Below are 25,002 nucleotides of genomic sequence, written 5' to 3'. Positions count from 1 at the left end.
AATGGTGCATTTATCATGCTATTGTTTGAATACAAGAAATAGTAGCTCAATGAATTATGAGATCAGAAAAAAAGGAAAAAAAACTAGGAAGATGCAGTGATCATTGCCCTTGGCACACAGTCATTAACCCAACTCTACTTTCTAAGTCTACCTTGCAGGTTGCTACTTTTCCTTCCCCAGTTTCTTTCCTCATCTACGTGTTGTTCTACTGAACCACTGTCAACGTGTTACACTGTCATCTCACTCTTCCATGAGCCTAGACTTCGTACAAGAAACAAATCGCAAAAAAAATATATCCACGATCACCCAGCTCTTCCATTAATCTCAATTTGTTAAAAGAAAGAGAAATCAAAGATAAAAACAACCAGAGCAAAGTCGATGGCACACCATCAGAAATCCCCACACTTCCCACCTGAAGCAAAGTTGAAAGATGGCAAAAGGTCGAATGACCCAATACCAGATTTTGAGTTAAAAATCCCCCCACCCTTCCGTTTTGACCCCTGTGACCCAAAGTTCCCACCCATTAGGGCATGAACTGGGTGTCAAATCAAAAACAAAAATCGTTCCATCGATCATGTGTCTTCCAATCTTGACTACACATACAATTATTATTATTATTTTTTTTAATGTTGAAAAATGGGCGTGTAATTGCATTTTCGGTATTTGATATTTTGACCATGCTCCAATGGGTGAGGCCCAAATGACACTGCTCTCACACATTCGTGCCATGTGGTGATCATAACTACCAAGTTTAGTGAATTTCTGCACAACCGTTTCGATGGAGATAGTGTGACGGACAGACAGACAGACAGACAGACAGAGCCAATTACAATAAACTCCCATTTTTTACAAAAAACGTGGGGATAATAAGCCTCTCGTTTCCATCTGCCGTGCACAATGATCCACAGCTTATCTTTCACTTGTACATGTAACCAACACATCAATTTAAGAAAATCAGAGCTGGGTGAAGGCCACTAACCCCGGATTCATCTCAAGCCAGGCATCGAGTTGGTTCGCTCGTGGGGCCTCGTCGCCAAGAAGCAATCGCCCGCTCTCCACATGGACAACCCGTACTGGCATGTCACTCATCTGGCTGCTGTCATCCAGGGGCTAATAAAGGAACATCAACAAAAGCTATAAATAAATTTTAAAAATACAAATAAGGTGTTATAGTTCATGCGAAGGAAACCAAAAAACCTGGTGTCTCACCTCACCATCAGGTCCCAACACCCTGCCAACTCCATCTGTGACCTCCTCTGTTTTCTGGAGATACAAGGCATACTAGTCAATAATATTAAAATTACTGGATGAATGAGCTTGTGATCTCCCTCGAAGTGCCTAGGTGAGACGCTTGTGGAGGTGTACCTGCTTGCGACGACGTCTGCGACGGCGGCGGCGACGTTCTTTGGTCGCGTGGGTCGCCTGGTGTTGCCTTACAAGCTCGGTGAGACTGCCAATATACTCGTCAGTCTGCTGCAGTAGGTACGCCAGCCGTTTGTCCTTTTTCTGGTCTATTAACTTCCTGTAACCTTCCTCATCCTCTGCCTGGTTATGGATAGGGGATGCAGCAAGTGTGAGGGCAATGTTGACAGGCAATGTAGAGACCAGTCAAGCAATAACAGGACAACAGAAAAATCCAAAACAATCACTATGGAAGATTCAAAAACATCCTTGAACTTTTGAGTATGATAAATAGTCTCAGAATGCCAAAGGCTTGAGGAAACAAAGGAGTGGTACTTTGCACGTACCATGAGACGCCGCATACGTTCCTTTTCGATGCGTTCATTCTCTTTCTTCTGCTCACGTTCTGTGTTGGCATGGTGACTAGCAACAGCCTTGCTTAGTCGCTGAACCCGACCAGCCACGCCTCGGTGGAACTCCTTGAATTCTTTGGCATGTTGTAGGATGCTCGAAAGGTATTCCTGGAAGACAAATACGACAGTAACAGGACTTCCCTACCCCTAATGGTCAAATCTCTTGATGCAACATCTTAAAATATCCCTAAATTGAATGCTCATAATACTATGAAGCAGCAACACAACAAATACAAAACTCGTACAATTATCTGATCACCAGGGAGATAAGATAATCACCACCCCAAAGACTTCTTCACCCTCAGGAAGATGATGACATTGGGAAAGTAAGTAAAGACCTTTGCTGTTCACCTGATGTTTCTGGCGTCGGCGTCGCTCCTGCTCCATTTTCTGCTGTTTCTCCAATTTTTCAGTAACACGTGCCTCGCGCAGGGACTGCCTCTTGCTGCGCTTGTAAGCACGCGCTGACAGCGCTGTACCCAGAGTGCTGTCCCGTCTCATGCAGGCTACCACTTCCTGCCGCAGCTGCAGAAATACACCACCAAAGGACAATGATGCAATTCTTGCTCACAACACCAATCTTATACATAAATCTCACATTCTTGATGAAGAATCGCCATCAACAACATTGACCTAATGGTGTGGTGACCATCTGAGGAAGAGTGCAGCAAAACTGGCAATGCCTTGTGGCATGATGAAGAATTATAATCAAAGTTTTATATAGAGTTCAAATATGAGAGAACACATTCAGCATGGTCTTGCTGACTGCAACATGATACCCCATGATAAGTATAAAATAGGGTTAGTTCAGGCATGGGCTGGGATTACTGCAAATAGTAAAACCGAGCTGTGCATTCTGTAAAGTAGGATCACAGGACAAGCCGACCTTCACACAATTATCAGACCCGTAGCTGTTTCGTGGATGCAGCTTCATAGACGTAGTTTCATGCTCAGGGATGACAATCCCTGATGACAATTTCTGGTGAGGAGGGTGTTTGGATATGGATACCCAGCAGGATTAAAAACAAAACCTGTCAAAGGGCGGAGGAGCTCCTTGTGAGCCACCGGCCATCCATATCTAGTGCCCAACTGTGTCTGCGGACGTCCTCCTGCAGTTGGGTTACTTTTTTATTAGGAGGTTGGTGGCAGGATTTGCACTCCGGCCACTGTAAAACCCTTCATTCCACAAAACACACAAACGCAAAAAAGTCTGAAAACCCACTCCGTGGGAGTACCTCCTGTGCAGCTTCCCTTCGCAGGACAGCTCACCGGATGACGGGATTGGGGCAAAGCCTTCAGGACCCCAAATGTTTGATGAAAGGAGGGAAACTACGGGGTAACATCCCTGGGTCAGATTGCGGGAGAGTGTGTCGGAGTGGTGCTGAGGTGTCGTCCACCAGACAGTGGTCTCCTTGGGTTAACCTGAGGCGGTCCCTTCGGGTGGGTGCCTGGAATGTCCTATCCCTAAGAGAGGATGATCACTTGTCTCTGTCATCATCTGAGCTCAAGCGTTTGGACATCGGTATTGCAGCTCTCTCTGAGGTTCGGACACCGGATTGCGGCGAGATAATGGTGGGTGGTTACACCTACTATTGGTCTGGTCGCTCTGATGGTTACCATACCCAAGGAGTTGCTGTAGCTGTGTCCAATAAGCTGACCCCAATGATAATTGAGGTAACACCGGTCAACGAGAGTATGATGAGACTAAGGATTCGTCACTCCTGAGGTGTCATTTCCCTGGTCTCTGTCTATGCTCCGACTGAGGCGAGTGATCTCACCGTGAAGGACACATTCTATGCCACGCTCGAGTCTGTGGTTGATCAGTGCCCCAGATGAGATACACTTTTAGTCTTGGGGGATTTCAATGCATCGAGTGGAACTGATAGGGATGGTTATGAGACGTGTGTTGGTCCCCATGGGTCAGGAACTATGAATCAGAATAGCACTAAGTTCCTTGACTTTGCAAGAAGTCATGGACTTCGGGTGGCCGGTTTATGGTTTCAGCGCCCACAAGCTCATCGCTGGACTTGGTATTCCAACGCTGGCGGTGTGGCAAAGGAGATTGACCATGTCCTCGTTGACGGTCGCTGGAGGATGATCCAAAACTGCAGGGTCTACCGGAGTGCTCAGTTCCTCAATACTGACCACCGGCTTGTTGTAGCAACTCTAAAGCTGCACCTTAAATCCAGGAGAATGGTACCATCCCAGCCTAGACTGGATGTTGGCAAGCTCAAGGATGAGAGAGTAGCTGAGGAGTTTGCGAACAGGCTGAGTGGACATTTGGGGTGTCTGGGTGCTTTGGGGGGGGGGGGTCCTGAAGAGTTATGGATTACCTTCAAGACCACCATCCTTGATGTTGCTGGTGGATGTCTTTGAACTCACCGCAGGGCAAAGAAGAATTTTGTCTCTCAAGGGACACTGGATACCATTGACCAGAGTCGCAGGTCCAGGCTGAATGGCAGAGCTGAACTGTTCAGGGAGCTGAGGCGTAAAACTGTAAATGCACTAAGGGTGGACAAGGAGGCCTATGTGCGAGGAATCTGTGAGGGGGTAGAGCATCACCTGTGGACAGGTGATTCTCGTCCCGCTTTCAGGGGAATTCGCGCATTTCGTTCATCCAAGCCTATCCCTTGCATCACTGCAGTTAGAGCAGAGAGTGGTAGGCTCTTAACAGAGGAGTCTGAAGTGAAGGCCCGCTGGGCCGGTTACTTTGAGCGGTTGTACCAGGCTGATCCCCCAGCTGTCGAGTTGGACGTCAATGGTGTTACAATGCCTGTTGCTGACCCTCCAATCAATTGTGGTCCACCTTCGCTTGTGGAAACACGGGCTGTGGTGAACCAGTTGAAACGGTAAAGCTCCAGGGATCTGTGGCATCCATGCTGAACTTCTCAAGGGTGGTGGAAATGCTGCACTCATGTTGTTGCATGCAGTTTTGTGCTCTGCCTGGAACACAGGCATCATCCCAACTGATTGAAAGAGGGGCCTTGTTGTCCCTCTCTGGAAAGGGAAGGGTGAGTGCCAAGACTGCAACAACTACCGAGGGGTGACGCTGCTCTCAGTGCCGGGCAAAGTCTTTGCTCGGATAATTCTTGATAGGGTTCGCCACCATCTGCTTGAGCACCAGCGTCCAGAGCAGTCAAGCTTTACACCAAAGAGGTCAACGATTGACCGTATCCTTGCACTTCGTGTCCTCACCGAACACAGATGAGAGTTTCGGCAGGGGCTGCTTGCAGCCTATGTTGATCTCTGTAAAGTGTTCGATTCAGTGAATCGGGATGCCCTCTGGAGAATTCTTGATCTTCGTGGGGTGCCACCAAAACTGATCGATCTGATGTCTGAACTCTACTCTGGTACTGAGAGTGTTGTGAAGTGTGGTGGTACCATCTCTGACTTATTTCCAGTTGTTACTGGAGTTCGTCAGGGGTGTGTACTGGCCCCCACACTTTTTAGCACTTGTATGGACTGGATTTTAGGGAGGATGACGGAAAGATCAAGCTGCGGTGCATCGTTTGGGAATGTCAAGATCTCGGACCTTGATTTTGCAGATGATGCAGTCATCTTTGCGGAGACTTTAGATATCCTTTTGGGGGCCCTCGAGGTGCTGAATGAGGAGTCGGAGCCGCTGGGATTACGGGCTTCTTGGGTCAAAACTAAGATCCAGGCTTTCAATGATATATTGGATGCTGCTGTCCTGTCTGTGCCTGTTTGTGGTGAGGATGTTGAGGTCGTGAAGAGATTCACTTACCTTGGCAGTGATATTCATGTCTCTGCTGGCTGTGAGTCAGAGGTCAATAAACGTCTGGGTCGGGCCTGGGGAGTCATGGATTCACTGGATCATGGGGTGTGGCGCTGCCGGTACCTGTGCGGGAGGACGAAAGTCCGAGTCTTCAGGTCCTTGGTACTTCCAGTCTTGCTCTATGGGTGCGAGACTTGGACTCTGACCAAGGATCTGAGACGGAGACTTAATTTCCTTTGGTACCAGGTCTCTTCGGAGAATCCTTGGCTATCGCTGGTCAGATTTTGTGTCCAACGAGCGGTTGCTGAGAGAGACTCGGATGAGATTTGTTACCTGCATGGTCCGTGAGCGTCAGTTGCGGCTGTATGGACATGTGGCTCGTTTTCCTGACGCTGATCCTGCTCACCAGATTCTCTCAGCGAGGGAGTCTCGTGAGTGGAGGAGGCCAATGGGCCGACCATGTGCCTCGTGGTTGCAGCAGGTTGACCAGCATATCAAGGAGAAGGGGATGGGCCTGGCATCTGACTGGGGGAAGGCCAGACGGAGGCCCCTGGAGTACTGGCGGAAAGTGGACGCAGCGACGCGCTGTTCTGGCACATGCTCCCATACCTGACCTGATGACAATACGTCAAAATAATCTTGGGTAGTGACCGATTTCTTTCAGCAGCACCAAATAATTTGATCAGTATAACCTTGGATGTCCTCCAACATCAACACTGCAGAATACCTTTGATCCATCCACCCTGGGTAGATGTTTTTGAGCCTGGGAATATACCCCAGGCAATATTCAAGAGTTGGCTTTTTTTCCTGCAGGAAGACTGAAATACCATCCCCAAGCTGGACTTTGGCAGCTTATCAGAAGTAGGCATCAGTCTGACTGCATTGCTGGTAGAGGTGGTCACGCTTCTTCACTGATGTGCAAAAAATGAGGTGACTCCACCCATCACCTTCCCACATATGGACAATTTCATTTAAACTTCCTCGAGATTCAATGTAACTCGGGATGAAATATTCCTTTCATTTTTCACCATCACCTATCACCTGTTATTGACAGATCACATCACCATGTTGGCCTCCAAGGCCAGCTGCCCCCCTCAGAATTATCTGCAGGCCCAAGTACAGGTAGGGGACAAAAAAAAGCAAACACCTGGGTAAACGGGGGACACCAAGAGGTGTGGTGTCTTTGACTTTGAGGTGTTGAATTTGACGGAGGTGTGGCCCATGTGTTTATTAAGCAAATAACATCCCAACATTCTTAAGGTACGTATAAAAATGTTGCACAGGCCTGGTTGCCTATAAATATGGCTAGCATGGCTCCAAGAGAAGACCCCCCCCCCAATGCCCCCATCCACAGAGCACATGTGGTTGCCTAAAGGTTTGATAAGCATGACACTGATGTTATCCATATGTCATGGCTTTCTCAGTCACAGTTCTAAACCCAATCGAGCATTTATGGGATATTCTGGAATGACACCCGAGACCGTTTTCCACCTCCATCAAACAGGTGTGAGTTGATTGACTCTCGTGGAAGAATTCCACATGCTGGTGGACTCTAATTCCATGGCGCATACAGGCCATACTGGCCGCACGTGGTGGCCCAACGTCCTATTAAGTGACTTTACATTGGTGTTTCCATTTTTTTTGTCCACTGCCTGTACTTTATGCCAGCCCAAGCCTGCTTGGTATACAAAGCTTCATCCAGAGTGTCATGGACTGACACATCTGCCATCCTCAGCTCCTCACATTGTGGACCTGTGCTGCTGTTTCCTATCATGTGCCCAATACCCTTTTGAGAACCGAGAATCAAAGGCACTGTGAGTCATTAGAATCTTGTATCAGGAAGCCGAGTGCAAGGGTTTGAAGGCTTTTAGGGAAACATGCGGAATGGATGTTCAGGAGTGAAAGGGTGAAGAATTGGGATTGAGGGATGGATGGGGTGGATTGCTGGAAGTAAAGATGGAAATCACACAGAGGGAAAGAGCCCACACAACGCATCTTCCCCGTCCCCTGTTATGACGGGATAAGACCTGACGAAACACACTTACTAATTAAATATCTAACTAAGGGTTTCTCACGTGTTGGATTCAACTCCTGCTTCCTCATCATCAAAGGCAGGTGTACTTATACCGGCTCCACTTTAGTCTTGCTCCCCCGACTCTCTGCCCAGCCACTGCACCTCTGGGTCATACAAGTTGTCAGAAACCGATTTGTTGCTATTCTCCCCATTGGCAAAACTCAATATGCAACCCCATTCTTTCATACCCCTTTTCCTCGCCTCTGGAACTGTCTTCGACAGTCTATGGTTTTGAGTTCCTGCACACAAGATTTAAACTCTACTCCCTCCCTCTCCTGCAATCACCCACCCCACAGTCACCTAATAGTCCCTCCCATTTGCACAACAGAACTGTATCACACTCGTGTTCCCGTCCTGCTCTCGCAAGTCTGGTGCCTCACCTCACCATCAGTTTTTGTGTTGTTCCACTGTTTTCATTTTGCCCAATTTTGTCAGAAGATCCATTGCTCCTCATTGTTCTGCTCTTCCATGAGCCTCAATACCTGCATAAAATGATGGAAAAAAAAAATGAAAAAAGTGGTGAAGAAACAAAGAAAAAGGATAGGCAGAGTGGTGACAGTGAAGTGAGTGACAGCTGAGCTTTAAGCGTGGAAGTGGGCCAAGGGCTGTTGATGATTACCTGACGCTGAAAGTTTAGCAGACGAAGGGCTTTGAGCTCGACCATCGCCTTGGTACGCAGATCAGAGGGCAACCCAGCGGCTAACCGTTCTAACTCACCAATACGGTGGGCCACCCGGGCCTGGAGCCTGCCAAAACCACGTACACATTCAAGAAGGCAATTTCACTTTCAGAACTAAACTTCCATGACAAATTTTCAGCCATTAAACTGTAGCTGTCATTTAACAAGTTACCAGTGTATTCATGCAAGATCTCCACAGTCATGCACCTGTATTCCCTTTCCTGCAAGATCTCAACAGGATCAATTCCTCGAGGTTTCTGCATTTGCACCAGCTTTGCAGTGCGTGATGAGGCGAACGATGGGAGTGGTGGCCCACTGCCATGTGGAGGCGGCCCGGGCACTGATGGCACACCAGACTGCCGCCCTGGGGCAGAGGGTCCATAAAGAACCCCTTGTGGAGGTGCCTGTCCAGTCTGTGAAGGACCCTTAACGGGGGTGGCTGCAGCAGCGGGGATGCTGGCAGTCTGATTGGTGGGAGGCCCTGTAATTTGGAAATGACGAAGAGCAGAGCCACCGTTGTGAAACATTTCCATCATTCATCTCATCTCAAAAATAAGTACAAAGGCCATTTATTTAATCCTACACAATATCTTTCTACAAACATCAATATCACAAGACCAAGTTAATCATACTGCAATGTTATTGTGGAATGTTTATACAGATTCAAACTTTTTGCTGTTTTTATTTTTTTTAACTTTTATGGTTGTTTTGGGCATATTGGTTTGTTAAGTATCTGGCATTCTATTTTTGTGACCATGCGTTTCACTTGGTAACAGAGACACCATTTGAATACAAAGTCAGATATCCTGACAAAGCAATAAAAAGGTGAAAACCACCATTTTGAGAAAAGTTGCTTTGTCATCAGATGAGTCTGGGAAGGGCTGGGAGAAGGCAGTTGTGAAAAAGCAGCATGTGCAGTGAAAGGCATGATGAATATAGTGTGGACCAAGCAGAAAGAAAACATAGCGACCCAGTTAGACGGTCTTATGTACCAAATTAGGCCAATTTTTTGTATTTCGCTGATACAAATTTGGCTTTTGCTAAACATTTACAAAACAAAATGCAAACCGATTTTCCAGTTCAGCCTACATTCTGCCAGCAGATGTATCATTTTTTTGTGATTCCGCAATATATAATGGAGCATCATCTCCTTGGGCCATAAATCCAGTGGGATCTTCAGCTTTTCAACTTATGTAGCTCACTGTACTCACAAAGATCATGAGGGAACTTGTAATCCATGTAGATCGTCAGCTCAAATCAATATACCACTCACCAGGTGGTCTTGAAAATGGTGGTGGTGGGGTGGAATTAGCCTGTGGAGTTGGAGGTGGTCCACTGCCCACGGTAGGGAGTACAGGCAGCGGTGGTGCGGGAGGAGGAGGTGGTGGTGGCAATCGTCCACCTTGTGCCGCAACCACCAACCCATCGGGCAAGGGCTGGGCACGTGCCAAGAACTTGTAGGCCATGATCTGGGCTCGCAGTTGGTGCAGCTGAGTGGGGTTAAAGAGAGGGATGTCTGAGGTCGGGGTGGTCGATGGTCCTGAGGGTTGTGAAGGTATGGCTGGGGCTGGGCTGTGTCGGTGGTCTGTACCATTTGCTGGGGGTGGCCTGGGCGAAGGATAACCTATTTGAACAACGAGAAAGGAAAATTGGGAAGACAAAACAGGTGGTTAATCAGGTTTTAAAAAAAAAACAAGAGAAATAGTTCATGTAATAAAAATTACAATGATACAGATAATACCAAAAAGAGTAAAATAGTTGATAAAATTATTATCCATAAATACAGTAAAAGGCCATGAAAGGGTTCACACAGCCACAATAATTAAAATATGAGGGTTTCTTCGAGTAAAATCAGCCTTTTTGGTGGCTGATTTTACTCGATACGTTTTCTTTATGTGTGTGTATACGATATATATATATATATATATATATATATATATATATATATATATATATATATATATATATATATATATATATATGACAAACCAAATTTTTAGCAGAGCGATTTTTATTCTTAAAGCCACGTACTGGCACTGCTCGCGATATGAACGAGACGTACTCCCCAAAAGTAATGTGAATAGCAAAAAAGATTTTCAATAGACATAGTGTTATAAATCGAAGATGCGTTCCTGAGAGGTTGATGTTCAGACACCCAAAACGACACCTAACATCCAAAACAACACCTGTTCGGACACCTAACAAATATAACAAGAAGCGAATACTTCGATATCACGCGGCTGGGGGCAGTAAAAGTCTAGGTTAAGAATGATGAAACAATTTTGCATTTACAAAATTTAAATGTAGACAAGGTGAATTAGCATGCATGATGGGAAGATTTGTGACTTGGACAAATTTCTATTTATAGCCCTAAGATCAAAGGGATGTACACGGCCATAAGTGTGACAGAAGACACAGGACAGAATAGCCAATTATATAACAGCGCGATGTCACCGTGCTGTAAAAATACATAATAACTTGATAAAATAATACAAAACATCACTAAATGTATGATTAAATGAGAACGGCACTCAGTAAAACACATACCTCTGCCATACTGAACAGTTTATGTTTTCTATCCCATTGATAGGCCAGATTTGCATCCAGACCTGAACCAAAATCCATTCGGCATGTTCTGGTCAGCAACCCAAATCATCCACCACGTTTTGTCATAAAAACATGTCTGTCGCATGGTTTCTATCACAAAGAGTAGTCGAGTTTTCAATGCCACCCAGAAAAAAATTAGAAATTCCTGCCTAAATTGTCTCCAGTGAACGCAAGGCCTGTCCAGCTGCTTCGGGAAAGACTTGGCCCAAAAATGGTCCGCGGCCGACCCCACAAACAAGTTAGATTCATTGAGGCAGTCGGAAAAAGGAGTGGTGGCAGAATTGCAGAATTATCATTTTGGTTTTGTGGTGCAAAAACAACCAAACAAAAACACCACGACGTTCATAGTACAGAGATATCTCGTGCTATCAAAACAATTAAGAGGAGTAATAATAAACAAACAACAATCATGAACAATTTATTTGCTGCCGCACCACCAAATGATTAATGAACCCATATAAAAAGAGTGAACCAAGGTAGAGCATCAAGAAAACTGAAGCCAGAAAGATATTTTGTCAGGTATACAAAAACAGAGGCCACCAGTTTTGAAACAATCCTACATGTTGTATATAAATCCCACAGGACATGCTTATGAGCAAGTTAGTGTAGTTAGTGTAAGGCAGCAAGAAAATCAAAACTCTCAAAATAAGCAACTAGATAGTGCATAATTATCCTATATTTCATTTAAGCACCAAAAAACAATAGCAATGCTTATGCTGGTGACATCACTGTCCCACCCAATGCTTCATGAATCTTAACAAAAAGTGAAACAAAGTTACATGTTTTGGGAACATACAAGTTTCGTGAGTAATTGGTATTAGTGACAATCAATCGACACATTTCTTATAAACAGGGGTTTCCTTGCATTATTACCAGTTCATATAAATGACAATGCTGGGACGATGGCCGAGAGGTACGTACACTCGCCTCCAAGCCGTCTACTCTGGGTTTGAATCCCGACCCAGCTATAAACTGTCATCCCGGTGTTTCACAGGCAGCATGATTCATCAATGCGTTTGCCGTCACCGGATAGATGTTAAACTGGGTGTCCCGACTGCCGGTATTAGTTGGTGGACGTTAAAAATCTCACAGTGTCTTTCGTGGAGTAGGCGAGCTATCGCTGTGACCATGGACAAATTACTAATTCCTGCCCAAACCAGCAGAGGGCACTGCGTTAGCAGCACATGATATACCCTGCAGCCTTATGTTACATACAAGTGAAGAAGATATATGACGGTAAACAAAACTGAGAAGGTACAAGTACACTATGGATCTGGACAAATGAATGCTGTTGCTTCAAACAAACTAGGTTCTATTGTCCCGTCGATGATAAATGTACACGGCCATCCGACGCAGGAATAGGGAGGAGAAAGTGAGTGGAGGTCAACTTGGAATGTGGTTTTATAACAATGCATAGGATAAAATAAAGACAGAATTAACGTAAACATTTCAGTGAGCAAAGCTCATTTTGAGAAAGCAAAAACCCGGAAAGCGTTGAAAAAATTTTCGGGCACAAAATCGTCCGTCAGAACAATCTCATCTCTCAAGTTAATGCAGTTCAACCACCCACCACTTCTTCTTGTCCCTCCCATCTACACACATAATACATAATGTCCCTTTGTCTGGCACAATTGCTATCTCCTCTTTCAATACTTCACACGTACCACCGTGTCCAAGCTTTGCAGGTGTAATCATTTTATTTCTGTTTGGCCTAGTCAAATAAACAACTTTATCAAATCGTATGCTGTGGCAATCACCAAATTCTGTTGTGTGGTGCTTCATAAACCCAACTGTCACAGGCCTGATGTTATCTCCACTTGGTCTGTTCCTCAAGGGATTGTTGTTCTATCGTCATCCCATCCCATTAAGTGGCACTGCAATCCCATCACACATCCTTGACAGGAACATCCACTAATATAATTAAAAAAAAAAATTAATAACCTCTTTTTGTATGATGCAGACTTATTGATGATCATTCAGTCATTCTTTGGCAGCATGTTCATCCTTATTATTATATTTTTTCTAAGGTGAAAGTTAACAATGAAATGACTTCTTATTAAATGTTGCTGGAAAAGCATACGTACCACAACTACTTATTGCTTTCACTGCCCCCATTTCCCTTTACATTCCAATACCAACAACTATCTGACCTTTCAAACACTGGAATGCTTTTATGTTGTTTTTTACTGACAGCAAGACATTAAGGAAAATTACATTTCCAACTAAATTGGCTTGATTATTGCTTCAATAATAATAATAATAACAACGAGAACTGCCACTTTATAACTGCTGGCAGTGATGACCGGGTACCTTGACGTCCGCCTTTGATACAACCTGAGACTGTCGATGATAGTTGCAAAGTTTCGCTTCGATAGGTTATGTGGTTACAGAGAAAACATTATTTTAGAGTGATACAAATACAGCCCTGCTTCGAGACTGCGTGGAACAGATGGGTTACGAACCGGGTAGCACAAAGTGTTCAATCTAGTTATTACATATGCAGTTCACCCTTTTTCCTGGGGACATTGGCGGTATCAATTGAATTGCTATTCCTGTACCCTCAAACGCTTTCAGGTGCAGCCAAGTGAGCCTTCTGGATAAAAAAAAATCTAAAAGTTCTCAGATTCAAATAATTAAATAATTCTGGCTGCCAAACCACGTGGCCGATCGGGTTGAAATTTTAAACCTACGTTTCACATGTCAGCGAGATTATAATTTTGAAATTTCTCATATATTGAAGCAGCGGTTCCAGAGTAAACATTAATTGATATTTATCCTTCAATCCAACATGGCTGCCAAACCATGGGGCTGATCAAGTTGAAATTTAAACACTTCATTCCACATGTCGGCTGAATCATCTCTCTGAAGTTTCACATTTATTGATGTGGCAGTTCCAGAGTAAACATTAATTAATATTTTCACTTCACTCCAATATGGCTGCCAAACAATGTATTATACATCAGAGGGGGGGAGAACTTTTTGTTCGTCATGGAGAGGTGGTCATACTTGTGGAGTTTCGCCTCGATCTGTTCAGCCGTTTCAGAGAAGACTTTTAAAGTTATTAATTTTCAATCCAATATGGCCACCGCACAATGTGACATATTACAACATAAATTTAAATTCTCCATCTAATGGGGAAGTGGATTATGCTTGTTAAGTTTCGTGTTGATCGGACAAGGTGCGTTTTTCTATCCAAGATGGCCTCCAAACCTTGTGACTTGTGACAACATAATTTTTACTGAAAATGCAGGCATGGGGGTAGATTAATTATAGTTGCTAAGTTTCGCTTCGATAGGTTATGTGGTTCCAGAGAAAACATTATCGATCTATAATTCCAGCAATCTGTGTGTGTGTCTGTGTGTGTGTCTGTGACCGCTGTTTCTCGACAACCACTGGTCGAGTGGTTGAAATCCAATTGAAACTTGCCAGGTATATTGCTGGGGACATGAGGATGTGCCTTTTCAAGGTTTGATATTAATCGGATAAGTGCCTCCCAAGTTAAGGCCATTTATTTACCAACCAATGACAAGACACGTCGCTGCGTGGGCGTGGCCGATGAGAGAAGGGAACCTCAGCCGCGTTCCCCATTACGGGTTACAACGTACGGGCTTCCGGAGAGTGATGACTTAGTGTATTCTAAGAATTTCTCGATTTCTTATGCGCATTTATAGATAAACACAATGCCCCAAGTTATGATCGTTTTCATATTAGACGGTGCATAAATTTCGGTAACCTCAGAGTGAGCTGGTGTGCTCCGAACCAGGAAGTAATATATTTTTTTCTCTCTCTTCTCTTCTCTTTTTGTATTTCCTTGCGACGACATTGCAAAAAGGCAAAATATGTTGGCGCTAATTGAATATTTGGGGATTAAAACTAAATTGCGAATAATCGTAACTGCGAATAATATGCGAACTTCCGGGCCACGCACGTACGGGCACGCGAGAGCGAAGAAACGGCCTGTGTGGTTGTTGTTTCTTGCTCACAGTTTGAATATTTATTTATGAATTTTTTTTTATTATTATTATTTTTTTTACGGGCACGTACGAGTTTAATATAATTCTTGAATCTAACATTGCTGCCAAACCATGTGACCTATCAATTAGAAATTAACAAACTTGTATTCACTACTCATGTACAATACGTATGTGAAGTTTCCCCTTGATCTGACCAGCCATTCTGGAGAAGATGTTTGAAGGTTTTATGGTAAATTCAAGATGGCCACCAAACCATGTGACCTATCAATAATAAATTAACAAACTTGAAAAAGGACGTCATGGGGAATGTGTGTGTAAAGTTTCGCCTCAATCTGTCCAGCTGTTCTGGAGAAAAAGATTTTTTATATTTTTTTAAATTCAAAACAAGATGGCTGCTGAATCAGGTCACCTATGACGTCATATTTTTTCTACGTTGAATTGTTGTGTAGATGAGGCTCAAGAAATTTCAGATTTTTCCTATGCAGCGTTTTACTTGACGAATTTTCACTGGGATACCACTTCACCGATGACATCACGAAAAATCACCCGTATTCCCGATGGGGAGTTCATTAAAATGTATGAAGCGGAAAAAAATTTCCATTGCACGGTTTCAGAGATACAGAGGTCCAAAGTGTATCGTTTTTTTCAAGATGGCGCCCGTACCACGTGACCTGTGACGTCACAATTATCAATTAAGTTTGCTATCAATAAAGATACACACTATGGTGAAAATTTTGTGTCGATCGGACTTACCGTTCCTGAGAAAATGATTTTTAAAGCGAAAAAGCCTGCAAATTGCAGGTGGAAAAAGAAAAACAAGAAATAAACAGAAGAAAAACAATAGGTTAGCCAATCCATTAGACTGGGTACCCTAATAATAACGAGAGCAAAGCCGATGACGTGATATCGCAAATCTCCACGCTTCCCACTTAAAACTCTGGAAGCTCTCCGACTCTGGAAAATCCTCTATCTCTTTGCTGATGACCCCACCCTCTGCCGTACCATCTGTCATCCCTCAGACCGGCAAGCAGCAGCTTCTTCGCTCTCTGCAGATCTGGATAAAAATCACAAACTGGTCAAACACTTGGAACATGTGTTTCAATCCTGACAAATCTCACACTCTCACTATGTCTCTCAGAAAGAACCGTTTAGAACCGCCCCACCCCCCCCCCCATCCACTTTCTCAACAATCCTCTGGAAGAAGTCCTTTCTTTCAAGCTTCTGGGTCTCACTATCTGCTATGACCTTTCCTGGGAAAGCCACATTTCAAACCTCGCCTCCAATGCCAGTCGCCGACTGGGAATCCTCCGTTGTGCAAAGTCCTTCCTCAGCCCACCTGAGCTCCTGACCACTTACAAAGCTTTCATCCGCAGCCTGATGGAGTACTGCTCTCCTCTCTGGGCTGGTGCTTCTACCTCTCTCTCACCTTTCTCGGCTTCACGCTGTGGAAACCAAGGCATTTAGGATCATTGGCATCTCCCGCGTTGAGGCTGAGTCTTTGAGCCTCTCACTCTCTCACCACAGGCAGGTCGGTGGTCTTTCTGTCTTCTACCGACTCCTCTCCAGCCTCGCCCCCCTGCTCTCTCTGTGATTTGTCCCCACCACATTTCCGCAGGACGCTCAAGGTCCGCCAACAACCCCCTTCTGGTAAAACTACCAAAATCACGAATCACTGCTCACCTTCACTCTTTGATTCCTCTTTTTTCCCCACCTTTGGAATAAACTCACTCACTCTATTCAATCCCATTCTTCCCTCCAGGCCTTCAAAACAGCTGTTCACCACCACCTCTTATCATCCCCCATCCAAATCCTCGATCTTTTCTACCCCCGATAATTAATCCACCCAAGCCCACCTCCTTCAAATTCCCTGCTTTCCTTCCTGAAATCCCTGTAATGTCCATCTTGTATTCCCCATGTTCCCCACCCCATCCCTCTCCCTTCCACAGATCTAATGTCTCTGTTCCCCATTGTTTTGTCCTTCCCACTCCCACCGTTGTCTCATGCTCCCCCCTTGCTGTGCATTGTGTGTTAGCTCTCATAAGAGCCTTGACAAAGTATACAAAAAAAAAGAAAGAAAAGCAAAGCTGAAAGACGCTAACAAGTTCCACCAGGAATGACACAATATCAAATTTTGATTTAAAATTTTCACCGTTTTGACCTCCAAGTCTCCACCCGCTGGGGCATAAGCTCGGGGTCAAATTCATTTCAATAATAATTTTGTTTTGAATCGTTATATATTTAATGTGTCCCCCAATGTTGATTGCATTTACAAAGTTTCATTTTAAAACGCTTAAAAACGTGCCTGTAATTGCATTTTTCAGTATTTGACCTTTTGACCCACCATGGGGGGCGGAGGAAAAAAATGACACTGCTCTTGCACCTTCATACCATGTGGTGATCACAACTATCAAGTTTTGTGACTTTCTGCCCAACCATTTAGAAGGACATAGTGTAACAAACGGACAGACGGAGATGATTACATTTTTCAAAAAGCGTGGGGATAAAAAAAAAAACAAATAATAATTATTGCAATATACAACTATTATTATCAAACTTTGTCCAATTACTAACAAATTACCTTGTTGAGAATCTATCGGACCAGATGGTGGAATAGCTCCTGCTCCAGGGGGCTTAGTGGCACAAGGCTTCTGGCTACGTTGATCATCATTGGGTCTTGCCTCCTGAAGAGATTCCACAGTCTGCAATAGGACAGGAATGAAGAAAAACAAATAAATAAATAAATAAATAAATAAACATTACAATGTTCTTCATTGCTTTCGTTTTAAAGTACAATCTTCTTCACTGCATGCTCTCACTGAAAGTTCAACCTCCACTTTATCAATATGAGGTTCAACAACAATAATAACCACCAACTCTCAGGGCTCACCTTGCTCAGGGCATGAATGCTATCCTGAACTGGTGGTAAGCCAGAAGGTGATGGGCCATAAGGTCCTGGACCAGAAGATGGTGGCTGGTAGGACATAGAGGAACCCAACTGTGTGGAGGAACTCAAGAGCACAGGACCTGGAGGTTGTCCTTGGATTAGGCCTAACAAGCCGGCTTCACCCTCTGGTGAAGACTCGATGCCAGAGGCTCCACCTGGGCCAGGTCTTGGCTCAGCAGATGCAGCCATGGCCTGAGATGCACACTTCTAAACATATCAAGAGAGATTGGGGGTGGGGGAGTGGGGAAATGGAACATGTACTTCATCAATGATTCTTAGAGAAGTACAGTATTTCTTTGAAAAGGATGCATAATTAGAGTAAATAAAAAAACCGACCAAGAGTTAAAATCATTCTGCACTCCCACAATCATAATACATCACAATATTAATGCATGGGGTGTGAAAATAATTGCACCATTTGAAATTAAATGGAATTTTTTTTGTTATCCCGATATATTTTAATCAATAAATATAGAAATCCACCATATCCCTGCAAAAAACAAAATAAAAACAGAGGCTACTCTTAAAAAAAAAATAAAAAAATTGTGTAACAGAATGAAACCTCTTTTTCCATTCACTGCCCCAACTACGCTACATGACCAATCAAACCAAGCATCTATTCCCTCAACGTAGGAAATTAATTAATGAATTAATGGAAAACCTGGCACCTTATATCATTTGCAAAACCTATAAGCATAAAGTAATCATATTTAGTGTATCATCACAGCGATGCCACGTTCCTCTGTGCATTTTGTCCACCCCAAAACATGACGCTTCTCTATTCAGGCTTGCATGTATGAATGAATAAATGCACAAGGTTCATCATTGGGAATCGATGTCCTGGAAATATCAATATGGTAACGGGCTTTATCTGCTGTAAAATCAATTCTACACAGAGGCACAAAAAGAAAAATGCTCCATGCACCCCCAGGCAGTAATTTGCAACACCCCGAGGGAGGAGCTCTTTCAAATAACAGTTCAGACGGCCAATTGGGCTGAGAGAGTAAGCACCCTTCATCTACCAAATTAACGACTCAAATAAGAGCCTAATTGCTCTGCAGAAGAGGAGTAATCTCATCTTGATAATAAAGAAATAATTTATTTTCAGCAAACAATGAATGACAAAAAACAAATGTCAGAAAAATAAATAACGATTTCAACGGTAGAAAACGAAATTATTTCAATAGTAATCACCAATTACAATGCTATGGGCTAGCAGGTGAGTGGAAAAAAAAACAGGCAAGAAACTAGAGGGGGAGCACTCGGTAGAGTGCAAAACCTCCGCCGCCAATACTGCTCGGTCACTCAAGTGAACCTGATATCCTATTCATTCAATTTGACGTCAACAGTGCTCAGAGTTATAGTTTGCAACTTTCCCTTTTACATACTCAATTCATTCGTCATAACTAGATTACTTGAGACAGAAATTGATTTTACGTGGGTATATCCACCTGAAGTTCCAAAATCAGCCGCAATTATAATTTTGGCATGTTTTTTTGTTGGAAATCACTTATAACATGTAGAAATGCAAAAAAAAAATAAAAAAAAAAATTCGAAATTTTGTTGAAAAAAAAGTTGCAAATATTTTTTTTCTCTAACATTTTTTTGGGGTTGGAAATCACTTAAAACATGTAGAAATGCAAAAAAAAATAATTCAAATTTTTTTTTCAAAATGGCCGCCATAGCGGCCATATTAGATTTTGGACCAAGTCCAAAATCTAATGGCATGATCCTTGGACCATACCTAATCCCCCCCCCCCTACCAAGTTTCGTCGAAATCCGTCGAGGAGTTTTTCCGTAATACTGTTCACAAACAAACAAACAAACAAACAAACAGAAAGGGGTGAAAACAGTAACCTCCGATCTTCGATGGCGGAGGTTAATAATATCAAATGGTGGGGGGTGGGGGGAACAAGAATGACGAGTAAAGTGAGGCCTGCTGAGATGATGAGCAAGGATTGAGGAGTGAGAACTGGAAATAGCAGATCGGGAAGAGATGATGACCATTGCAAACAACGATGCTTACAAGACCACAGTGGCGAACGATTAGCCTTTAGTGCAGTGGAAGTGCCCTGGGGGCGTCAGCAGTATGCAGTGGGGCACAGTGGGCTTGGTCAGGAGGGCTTCGAAGGCATTCAAGGCACACAAACCGCCTCAGTGGCAGTTCTGTCTCATCGAAACGACGCAGGAGCACTGAGGGAACAAAGAGCGTGCAAGTTAGCACAGTGGATCTGGGTGAAAGACCTCTGTTGTGTCAACATAATACAGTCTGAAACGTTACTGATGACTACAGATTGTAAATAGCGAAGGAAACGTCGCCCAACCAAATTCACCGCTTCGAGTCTCATGCAGGTCTGTGAGCGCATAGCTATGTCAGTGGATGCCAACTGAACTAACTGCAAAAGCTGGATGCAGCGACAACTCTCGACTGCTTGGTCTCACACTTATAATGTTGTGAACTGTCCACTGCTTAGTCCCCACCCTGCCCCCTTGAATCTCCCAAACTCCCGAAATCTGTCGAAACCCGACTTGCCAACTCTCACCGGTACGTCCCATTAACGCCTACCACACATGGACCAAGAATACAAGATTTATGCTTAATTGAATATCAGAACGAAAGTAATACACCATTTAATTAACGATATTCAGTTTTGTAACAATACCAATTTAGTCGTCGTTTACACGGATATTTTTTATGCCAACCACAACTCTAAACCCAAGTGCCCCATTAAATATGACACAACACCTGTCAGTTCCACCAGGTGCAATATTAAAGATGAAAGGATAATTTCCAGTAAGTGCAAAGGGACAATTAGGCAAGAGAAATCAGCAAAATCAGAAAACCCACCCTTTCTTGCAGAATGCAGTGTACACCCAACCTGTCCACCAAGTTTAGTCTGAATCCGTCCAGAACTTTTTGAGATATCATGTTACATATAGTTTTTAGCCCCATCATTCAATAGAGAAGAATCACTTAAAAAAAATTATCAAATCCAGATCAAGATCCGGATCTTCACCAAAATAGAATCAATTCTTCCTGGTCACACACCCAACCTGTCCATAAAGTTTTGTCCGAATCCGTACACAACTTCTTGAGATATCGTGCTCACAGACAGACAGACAGACAGACAAACAACCAAAGACAGACAGACAGAGACAGAGACGGGTGAAAACATAACCTCCGTCCACCTTTGGTGGCAGAGGTTATAACATGTGAATAACCTGAGAGTGGAACAAAGAGTCTCATTTTGCATTGCTGCTTCTCTATTCTGATGGCGACGAGTGTTATTTATTTATGATAGCGGTTACAGATCATGGAAGAGCTCAAATGATAAGAGGGTGGAAGTCTGCCAAAGTGACAAAGGTTAAAATTAACAAAAGGAGCACATAAAGCTGACAGTAGAAAAACAAAAAATAGCTCCGCAAAGCGGGCGTAACCCATCAGCCCATGCATTGTAAAAGGAAGCAGCGATATCATGATGATGCAGTCAGTTAGAGCACGTTGGAGGTCGTATCAAAAAATCAATCAGACTTCAAGATGGCGACCATGGCGGCTCGTGAAAAATCGCAGCGCGCCCATTTTTGAAAGGAACCTTCCTCTACTCAACTCCAACACATCCTGCAAAAATGGATTTAAATCAGACAAGCCAAGCCGTTCTCGAAATTGACGAAAACCAATTTCAAGACGACTGCCATGGCGGCCACACTGAAAACCGCAGCGTGCCCATTTTGGAAAGGAACCATTCCTCTACTCAACTCAAACACACCCTGCAAAAATAGATTTAATCGGACAAGGCGTTCTCAAAATCGACGGAAACCAATTTCAAGATGGCTGCCATGGAGGCCACATTGAAAATCGCAGCGCGCCCATTTTCGAAAGGAACCTTACTCTACTCAACCCCAACATACCCTGCTAACATGGATTTAATCGCACAAGGTGTTCTCGAAATTTACGGAAACCAAAAGTTGACGGACACCCGAACACCGAAGTATGAACTTTGACCTCTGTGACCTTGAAAAGTAGGTCAAATCAAAAACCCAGGTTATATATCATGTATCCTCATCAGATATACCTGTGATAAAAATTTGACGATGATCCAGCCATTCGTTCAGGAGAAATAGCCATTTCTAGGTTTTCAGTTTTGGCCCCCTGCGGCCGAGCCGAGAATCAAATTGCGCTCATTATCGAAAGGAACCTTCCTCTACCCAGCCCCAACACACACTGCAAAAATGGATTTAATCAGACAAGGCGTTCTCCTAGAAATTAACGGAAACCAAAAGTTGACAGACGGACGCCCGGACGGACGGACGCCCGGACAACGCCTGTGACGACAATACCCCTTAGCTCAATTCGGGCTGAGGGGTAATGAGGCCGAGTTATCAAGAAGAGACAATACCATAGACAAAGCATGAGATAGCAATGTTTGGAGTAGTGGAGGGGAAGAGCAAATGACAAACTCACAAGCAATTTAAGAAACATAAAATGTTGATTCTGTGAAGGGTACACCACCCTCTATCAGGCCAGGATTGTGCAAGACATTATTGCAGATTTGTTGTTGAAGGAATGTTCAAAAGGTTCTGGGGATTGGGTATTCATCGACATCCCACAACCACTGTATTTTGCTCATTCCAAACTTACATAGAAAATTATTATATGCCATTAGTTTCATTAATCTGAAATAGCTAATCAGAGTACAATCTTGAAGTTTGCTATGTCGGAGAATTGTTGATCTTGCTAAAATTGAGCATCGAAATGTCTTCATTTTTATGCAACAAAAGTGCCAGCTTCAAATAAATCTGAACGCATGGGAGCCGTCTCTGGAGAATGAGCACACTCAAATTAAACAATAGCGAAAACAGGTGGCTGACTTCAAGCATGGACACATTCCCCTTAAAGATTAACCAGGGTGAGGATGGCTGACTGATGCAATCGACTCGCAAAATGTTACCCAGATGGAAGGATTAATCACGGAGGATTGCCACACTAAGGTTACCATAATATGAAACATTCCACAACAAAAGGAGCGTTTTCACCAATATCCACAACACTTGGGCATGCACAATGTCTCATAGTAAGAAGAGGCCCCCAAACAATCAGCACTCAAAATATGGAAAGAGCAAAATGATGTATGAACGAAAACGAAGCCTCTTGCACGTGTGCTGTGTGTTCCAGCCACTCGTGCTAGACGGGGCTCTTTCAACCTGCTGCTGCAAGGACAAAATCTGTAATTCAAACAGTCTTTTCAAAATAATTCTCAGGATATAGATGAAAGAGTGACAATTGTTGTCCTGGTGTTTGAACCCCGTCCTGGTGGTGGAGTTTTTATCTGATTATCTGTGTGCTGCTCTTACACCTGCCAAATCACAGGAGCATCACTGGCTGAGACATCCCCTCGGCTCCCACCTCCTGTTTGTCTGTGTGTTGTACCATATGCCCAACAGTAATGCCTCTGTCTACATCTCTCTTCGAAGACATGGACCAACTTTTAATCACTCATCCCAACTCTCTCTTCCTCATGTGTGGCAGAGCCAATGTTATAATTGTGTCTTGTAACTGCTGATGAAATGTGGCTTCACCACTGGGTTCCGAGAACCCAACGACGAGATATATATATATCTCGATATTTGATATCTCGATATATCGATATACATTTGATATTATGTGTCAGGATTGAAAGACATATTTCCAAGTGTTGTTCGTGATCTCTTGTGCTTCCATTGAATCCATGAAATGGAATCACTAGGAATCAAGCAGTTTCATAAACAACCTTGAGTCCATGAGATCAGGACCTTGATTTTCTGGGATGCGAAGGAAACCCTACTGATTGACTCCATGCATCAAGATTACAATTACAGGGCATTATTTCACTAGCTGAGCATGCACAAATTGCAGCACACTACTAAAGATAAACACCAAGGGATGTTGACCAGAGGTGTCTTCCTTCTTCATGAATACGGACCTGTGTACAAGGCCCGTGTTACAAAGACCGCCATTCGTGGCTTTAAGTAACTGCATTGCTCCCTGTGCAGCCGAGGCAAGCCTCCCAGTGACAATCTGTGTTGCCATTTGAAATTACCCTCACATGGCCATCGATAAGGAACTGACTGAAGCAACCAAGAGAAGCATGGCTGAAGGAACATTTTGAAAACCTCGATTTTACTGACGTAGACAGTTTGAAGGACAAATGTGGAAAGTGCAATGAAGTCAATGGAAAGACACTGCATTGAAAAATGTAAAAATATTGACACGTTTTGGACTATCGTACATCATTCCTAAAATTCTTTGAACTCTCCTTATTCAACTGTGGGATTGGAAGAATGTTATTTTTGTCATTACAACAAAACTAAATATACTGCACTGACAATGTTCATGAATAATACTGATAAATCAAAACATTTTAGGCATGTCAGAATAACAATAAATTATTGGTATTTCCACCTGGGAGATTGTTCTATAAATGCAGACACAAATCTCCCTGCCTTTACCCGACAGACGATTGGATGGGTATAATTTAAATAAAGCATCCCACAATGATGCGTACAATTAGTGGATAATTGGGCCGTTATCATTTCCAGCTGCAGGCTTGAGAGGATTTCAAAAAGGCTTTTCCGCAATGTGAGATCCTTCCACAATGCTCACTCTGATCCTTTCCTTTCTCAAAAGGGTGGAGATGTAATCGACGAGATTCCGAACATACAATAGAGTCAAAGCAATCTGTCCGTCTGTCATTGTCAGCTTTTCGAATCATGCCAAGAAAAGTAAACAAATACTGTGATCGTGTTCACTTTTTGGAGACCTTATGCAAAAATAAACGAGAAAAACAAAACAAAGCTATTCTGGTGAAAACTCTTACCAGGTTAAAAGAGATTTGCGATGTATAGCAGAAGTACAAACCAACCATCAACAAACTAGAAGGGCACTCGGTAGAGGGCACACATCCAGCAAGCCGATTGGTTTACGTTTTCTATCTGACCGATAGGCCGGATCTTGATTTGGGGATATCGTGCTCTATATCTTTTTAGCCTCATCACTCAATGGTGAAGAAACAGCTTTAAAAAAAAACAAAAACTTCTCGGATCCAGAACTTCAACAAAATCTAATCGTTTAATCCATGTCACATACACAAGCTCTCCACCAAATTTCATCCGAATCCGTCCAAAACATTTTGAGATA

The 25,002-nt window shown here is 43.5% G+C and overlaps 1 protein-coding gene across 12 annotated transcripts in view; it reads right to left on the bottom strand.

Moving 5' to 3' along the window:
* LOC147024465 (SWI/SNF-related matrix-associated actin-dependent regulator of chromatin subfamily A member 4-like) overlaps nt 1–25,002 on the bottom strand; it is a 174,058-nt gene that overhangs the window by 122,186 nt on the left and 26,870 nt on the right. For all 12 annotated transcript variants that reach the window (XR_015059048.1, XM_085884423.1, XM_085884422.1 and 9 more), the window contains 11 exons: nt 19,855–20,021; nt 17,772–18,035; nt 17,463–17,583; nt 9,577–9,927; nt 8,511–8,784; nt 8,244–8,370; nt 2,166–2,339; nt 1,749–1,922; nt 1,366–1,545; nt 1,210–1,263; nt 980–1,110 (listed from right to left, as the gene is read on the bottom strand). Coding sequence is in view for 11 of the 12 variants with exons in the window: in XM_085884423.1 (XP_085740549.1) it covers nt 980–1,110; nt 1,210–1,263; nt 1,366–1,545; nt 1,749–1,922; nt 2,166–2,339; nt 8,244–8,370; nt 8,511–8,784; nt 9,577–9,927; nt 17,463–17,583; nt 17,772–18,017 (1,832 nt within the window). In the remaining variant the exon portion in view is untranslated. The remainder of the gene's footprint in view (nt 1–979; nt 1,111–1,209; nt 1,264–1,365; nt 1,546–1,748; nt 1,923–2,165; nt 2,340–8,243; nt 8,371–8,510; nt 8,785–9,576; nt 9,928–17,462; nt 17,584–17,771; nt 18,036–19,854; nt 20,022–25,002) is intronic.

The sequence above is a fragment of the Eptatretus burgeri genome, chromosome 6 (assembly GCF_056783735.1).
Source record: "Eptatretus burgeri isolate ZD-2024b chromosome 6, Ebu_testis_v1, whole genome shotgun sequence".
NCBI classification, from domain to species: Eukaryota; Metazoa; Chordata; class Myxini; order Myxiniformes; family Myxinidae; genus Eptatretus; species Eptatretus burgeri.
Note: the sequence above shows the minus strand (reverse complement) of the source record. Positions and strands in the feature narration are given on the sequence as shown.